Source organism: Uranotaenia lowii, chromosome 1 (genome assembly GCF_029784155.1).
Source record: "Uranotaenia lowii strain MFRU-FL chromosome 1, ASM2978415v1, whole genome shotgun sequence".
In the NCBI taxonomy this organism is placed as follows: Eukaryota; Metazoa; Arthropoda; class Insecta; order Diptera; family Culicidae; genus Uranotaenia; species Uranotaenia lowii.
The window spans coordinates 206502571-206508887 of NC_073691.1; the positions used below are offsets into that span (position 1 = coordinate 206502571).

At 43.2% G+C, this 6317-nt stretch overlaps 2 protein-coding genes across 5 annotated transcripts in view; one reads left to right on the forward strand and one right to left on the reverse strand.

The window, feature by feature from the left end:
* LOC129745216 (protein Skeletor, isoforms B/C) overlaps nt 1-3389 on the forward strand; it is a 44498-nt gene extending 41109 nt beyond the window's left edge. For all 4 annotated transcript variants that reach the window (XM_055738166.1, XM_055738156.1, XM_055738168.1 and 1 more), the window contains exons 7-9: nt 62-748; nt 809-1002; nt 1058-3389. In XM_055738166.1, the coding sequence (XP_055594141.1) occupies nt 62-748; nt 809-1002; nt 1058-3181 (3005 nt within the window). In that variant the 3' untranslated portion in view covers nt 3182-3389. The remainder of the gene's footprint in view (nt 1-61; nt 749-808; nt 1003-1057) is intronic.
* LOC129745236 (putative ankyrin repeat protein RF_0381) lies at nt 3088-4439 on the reverse strand. The gene is made up of 2 exons (XM_055738181.1): nt 3808-4439; nt 3088-3747 (listed from the first exon to the last, which is right to left on the reverse strand). Exons 1-2 carry the CDS (start codon nt 4396-4398, stop codon nt 3385-3387), a joined length of 954 nt encoding a protein of 317 aa, XP_055594156.1. The 5' UTR covers nt 4399-4439; the 3' UTR covers nt 3088-3384.
* Nucleotides 4440-6317: the final 1878 nt, after the last annotated feature.

Here is a 6317-nt window from a genome sequence, read left to right on the forward strand (position 1 = left end):
GTCGAGGGTATGGCGACAAAATTACATCAATGAAGTTGTTCTTTCTAATTCATGTTTACAGAGGATGGCGAATACATGTCATTTGGTGTGTCCCCGGACACGGCTCGCAGCGTTATGGTTGGCGCAGATGCCGCCGTGGTTTGGATCGATAAGGCAACCGGAAAGGGTTATGCTCAGGATTACTACTTGGATGCTAAGTCACAATGTTCCGGAGGTCGAGGAAGTTGTCCCGACACCAGGATAACCGAAAATAGCAACTCGATTCGGCTGCTGAACGCTGCCATGGTCAATGGATATTCGATCGTAACTTATCAGAGGCCTTTGAGAGCCACCGATCATCTGGATCTACCGATCGTCACGAACGCATCCCAGGCTATCATTTGGGCAATTGGTCCACTCAATCAACGATATGAAGTTTCGTACCACTCGCAGTTCCTGAAGTCCACCAAACAGTTTGACTTCGGTCGGCAACCTTACTGGAACTGTCCGACTCCGGAATCGGATCAGCAAAAGCAACCGGAAAATCCTCAGAAGCTTCAAAGCCTGGAACCAAATCGCCGGGTAGATGCTATGGCTCAGAGACCCAACAAGCTGCCGGTTGTGGAACGACAACCTGCCACCGCTAGACCTCCGGCCAAAGCAGGAGCCTGGGAGATTCCGCCGATTCAGTGCGACGAACCCGAGGACGGTGTGTTCTACGCCCAGATGGGTCCAACGGGGGGCAAGCAGGGCTACCCAGCGATCACTGGTGAGTTTGTGGATAGATTTGTATTGTACGATTTTTTTGTAAGTAATTTTGCAATTCCAGGACACGTCGGCTGGGGCATTTCGTGGTACATCAACGGTTTGCTGATCCCGGAAATCAATGTGGTCCGAGGTAAGACGTACACGTTCGTTGTTGAGGGTGGTCACGATCCCGAGTTCCCCGCCAAGTACCATCCGTTCTACATCACCGATGATCCTGTGGGGGGTTACGATCACCAGGAGGAGGACGTCCGAAGGGTTTGTTTATTACGTTGTTGGTTTTTTAACACTCTTAAAATATATAATTTTTCAGAACACCCGTATCTTCGCCGGAGTTCACATGGGTCGAAATGGTCAACTGATTCCAACGGGAGTAGGCCGAAGCTGTTACTGGACTCCCAACCCAGATGGCCCTCCGGCTGATGCGTATCCATCGTTTGGAGCCTACCAGCGTAGTCTGACGTTGAAGTGTGACCCGGGTGAGCCCGGAATCATAACCTGGACCCCAGATGCGGACACTCCGGATACAGTTTTCTACCAGTGCTTCACGCATCGGTACCTGGGATGGCGAATCAACGTTCATGATTCTTGTAGCCTGGCAGCTCCCAGCGAAATCGATGAAGTCTATGCTGATCCGGATGAATCGTTCTCGGCTGAGGCTTCGATCAGGCACGAATCTAAGTTGCTCCCTGCGGACAGCTATCATCCTCATCATGACAACTACCTGCAGAAGGATGAAAACGAGCACCTCAAGAATCACAAAATGAATCCAGAACACCCTGAGGGTAGCTTCAATCTGGATTTGGAAAACGACCCAGAAATGGCAAAGATTATTGAAGAAGGAATTCGTGCAGCGGAAGATTTGGAGGAGAGGCTGAAGAGTAATCAGACTTATTCGAATGCCACAATCGGTTACAACCATACCCATCCGGATTCTGCAGGTCAAACAAAGCCGATTCTATCTTCATCCGGTCTACCGGTGTACCTGAGACCCCCGAACAATGGTCCCATGTTCCGACCGGTAAAATTGCCGATGCGCAGACCGATTGCTGTTGAGCGACGACCGGCCAATGCACGACCTACGCGACCCTTCGTGATCCCGCAACCATCGATGATCGTCAACCACTACCAGAAAAACGTGAGTCCATTAATGCGCCCATTCATGCCCAAGTCCAAAATGCCCATCAAAGCTATCGCACCGATCTTACTCCTGGGTGAACCAACCGAAATTAAGCCATTTCGGAAACCGGCCCCGCAATCAATGATCCAACCCGTTGAAATGATGATGGTCAAACCAGCCAAACAGATAACCTACATGGTTCCGGATGTCTCGCCTCATCTCGCAATCAACTTGAAAAAAGATCAACAGACCCCGATCAACCTGCCACTGCGTCAAACCCGACGGCCAATGCATAAAGAACCGATTAACATTAAACCGATGTTCAAGTCCCCGTATGAAGTAACGGAAAATAAGACCCCGATCGATCCTCCGGTGAACCATGGCTTTGAACCGAGCTCGGTAGTTGTCGAAAGTGGTTTCAAGCCCATCTACAGACGAAACGACATGAACGCGGAATATGACGACGAGATTCGTCACCATGGGGTGGAAATGATTCAGCGACGCCAGGACGATGACATTGACGAAGCGATCGAAAGCGATGCCCTGATGATCGGAAGTGGAGAACCACAGAGACAGTCCTTTGAGCCAATGTTTATCCCATCGCCTCTGGAGAGTATGGCCATGGAGCGAAAGTCCGGTAATGAGGTCGATAACTACCCGGAAGAGCGATTGACGGGAGATCTTAAAGAAATGAACGTGGAAAATGGCGAAGATAAGATGGCAATGGCAGATGAGCGGGTGGATGCCTACTATCTTCCTCCGGCCACCCAAAAAGTTATGAAAGTGTATCCGGAGGGATCTGTCGTGTCTTACGATGGAAAAGCAGTTTTGGACGTATCGTTACTTAACTCACCGTCCTCCGTCAGACAAGAGGCTGTCAAGTCAGCTTCTAAAACGGAGCAATTGGTCAGGGAAACTCCACAGTTTGGACCATTCCGTGGAGATGTCCCACCGATTTTCGATTACAAAGCGCCAGATTCGAGTCCAATCTACGGATCGCGAGGATCAAGTGCAGTGCAGCCACCAGTGTCTGAGTATGCTAATCCGTTGGTCCCCGGAGGAATCACTCAACAGGAAAGCAAAGACATCGGTGGAAAACCAATTTCCACGAAGCTCTCGATCGTGAAGTCCTCTGAAGAAGGACGAGAGCAGTCCCGGAAAAGGCGTGAAGCTCATCACCATCCCGATCACCAAGGGGACAACCACGATGATGGCTGGGACAAATATCACAACCAGAAGAGCGGCGCAGTTTCACCATTATCTACCATCACGATTCTCCTCACGCCATTACTGGTGCTGATCCGGAGATTCCTCTAAGATACTCGTTTTCATTGCTTAGCGTATTTCTTGATTAGGCGTTTAAGTATTATTAGATAAGTTTTATTTAATTCTAAAGTACACATTGAGCGAAGCTTTTTTAAGCTGATTTGAGATATAAAAAAAACACACACACAAATCACAACAAACAAACACACTGTAAATACAAAGTAAAACAAATCGTGCAGTGACATGATTCCTCCTCAAATCTTGAGCTTTCTCTTAATAAGTTTGATGACCTCCTCCTGTCCACTCAACTGAGCATAATCTATAGGCATCAGTTGATTCTTGTCCCGCACTTTCAGGCGACATTTCTTATCCAGCAGATATTTGACGACTTCCTGACTGGCGTGACCAAATATCGCCCGAAAAATCAACGTCCAATGGCAGCGATCACGTGCCTCGGTACTGCACCCATGCGTCAGAACGTATCGCAGCATATTAACGTCATTCGAATCGACCGCATAATGACCTGCATTCATCCCGATGCAGTTCACCACGTTTAGATCGGCTCCGTGATCCATTAGGTATCTCACGATTTTCAAATTTTTATTGTAAACTGCTAACTGAAAACAAAAATTTTCCTTGAATACAAGTATTTTTATATCAAAATTATATTTTCTCACCTGCACCGGTGTTTGTCCATTTCCGGGAACGCCCAAATTGACTTCCGCTCCAAAGTCCAGCAACAGCTCGATCATGTCCAGGTTCTCTGTTCGCACCGCCTGATACAGCAAAGATTCCCCATTGACCGGAACGTTAACCAGATGAGGCTTGACGCTCAACATCCTTCGCACCATTGCCAGCTGTCCTTTCCGAACCGCCCGGAAAACCGCCATCGTAGATGGTACATCGGGCAGCGTAAACGATTTGAAAATCTTGGACTTTTTCAAATAAACTATATTTCCATCTTCCTCCCGCTGTCGCAGCACGAAAATTCGAAACGAATAGCACAGGTTCTGCTCCAAATTTCGCACCATGACCGACCATGCGGTGCTCCAGTGTACAACCTCCCACTGATTCCGGCGGCATCCGAAACACTTTTCCACCTTGAAAATGTCGAACTTATCCCGGAAAGGTTCCACGAATTCCCACCGGAAGCCAATCGTCGAGGTGGTCTGCTTTGTCAGGAACACCCGAAATTGATGATCGGAGTGAAGTAACGTTTCCGATGGGGGAATAAGACTGTGGTCCAGGTCACCGACGCAGGTGGACATTCCGGAAAATTTGCTGTCTTTATTCCGACACCGTATTTCGGTTTTTGGTAGGGAAGCATGGTGGTTAGGCTATCGTTGCCCGCGAAACTGTTGGATCGATCCGGCTGCACTGCGCATGTGGTCGAATTGAAGAAAGTTGTGCTTCTATAAAGCTTGCTCCATTAGAAACTTTCTTGTAGCTTTTTGGTCGACATCGGATGGAGAATCAAATGAGTCGACTCAATGATAGTCAATCTAGTCACTAACAGAGGACAGTAGAATGCCGAATGCAACCACCATTTGAAATTGAAAGACTCACAAATAAAGTTTCCCCAAAAAAAACCTGATCTAAAATCTAAAGGCTAAAATTATTCTTGAAAATGTACCGTATACTGGGGAAACATTGATCTTTTTTTTTTTTATTCATTTCCGAATATTTTTGAAGGGGTTTCTTTTTTGTAACACTCAAAAGTTTTAAAATACTTACTGAGGTAAGGAGTATAAAGCATGATCATTGATAGCAGAATATTCAAACGACATTAGCTTATGTATCTAAAAGTATGTTATAAAACAAGATTTCATGTTTCGGGATAACTTTGATCACTATAGATTTAACGTATCTCAAAATTTCAAAATTATTGTTTTAAAGCCAATTATCACAGAAGGCTTAAAACATCAATAACAGACATTTTTGGTTTGGACTCAATTGAATTTTTCAACGATTTCTTTCAAAAACAAATATACTCAAAAAATGGGGAATTTGGCTGCATACATTTAGGGGCCAAAATTATAAACATTCCTCAATATTTTTTGGCCTCAAAAACAAATGAAATTTCCCCTTCAGGCGATTTTTTGGTCATCCCACTGTTCCTATGTTCTTTTTTTTATTGTAACTTAACCATTTGAAAGGGTTTTTAGCAATTTGTTCTACACAGGCTTCCTTATAGAAAATGTCCGGTTTTTAATATCCAATAATTATCATAGAACGACCATAAGAATAACTCTAAAACTATACCTATACAAAGGAAAAAAGTTAAACTTTTATATAAAACAAGCCATTTGCTATCATTTTATCAGGAGAGGTGCTCGTTTGTGAGTCTTCGAGAAAACAGATATTTAAAACTTAAAAACAACATTTTAAGTAATATAAAACATATCTCCAACTACAAACTAAATTTAGCCTATTTGAAACTCAATTCATAGCCTTTCAAACGTAGAAAACAGTTTTCAGATATTTTAACTTCAGACTAATGATGATCGTTAATGATGCAAAATTTTTATGTTGATCAAAGCTACCCCGGTTATCAAAATTCCCCCTGTGAACGGACCTTGTTTTTTTTATTATCAATGTCGGATTAATATTTTTAAATCTAAATTACTTTTTTTATAAAACCCAGAAATCGATCTTGACTCGAACATTCAGTTTTTCTTTGTGGATAAATCAATTTGAAATTTGTAATTTTAGTAAAAATATTAAGCAAATATAAAAGTTGAAAAACATGCGAGAAAACTTTACTTTGTCTGTGCATCTCTTTTCGCTTTCTCGATTTCTACTCACTCTAAAAGAATTTTTGAAGAAGGATTTTAGAAATGTGTTGTCTAGCACACAATTATTTTCTAAATTATTATCTGAAATCGGGACAAAATATTGAATTAAGGCATTGTGTCTGTTAGAAATCAGTTTTCTTTTATGTCAATTCCAACAAGTAAATCTTTTTATTTTTCTAAATTAAGATAAAACTTTCCAGTTTAATCTTTGAAATTTTCACGACTTACTTTTACTGTGAAATTAAATTCATGCTAATTAAAATTTAGTTTTATTAGATCATGGCGTCGCGTGCCAGAGTTCTAAGGAAGTCATATTTTACGCGATTGTAAATATACATTTTTTACTTTGGTCTAATGTTTCATTTAAAACCCTTAAACTTGAAAATCTGTAT

Excerpts from the sequence above, each read along its gene's own strand:
- LOC129745236 (XM_055738181.1), bottom strand. The coding sequence starts at position 4,398 with ATGTCCACCTGCGTCGGTGACCTGGACCACAGTCTTATTCCCCCATCG. Across the intron at positions 3,748-3,807 it reads ATGGACAAACACCGGTGCAG|TTAGCAGTTTACAATAAAAA; the intron begins GTGAGAAAATAT and ends TTTTGTTTTCAG.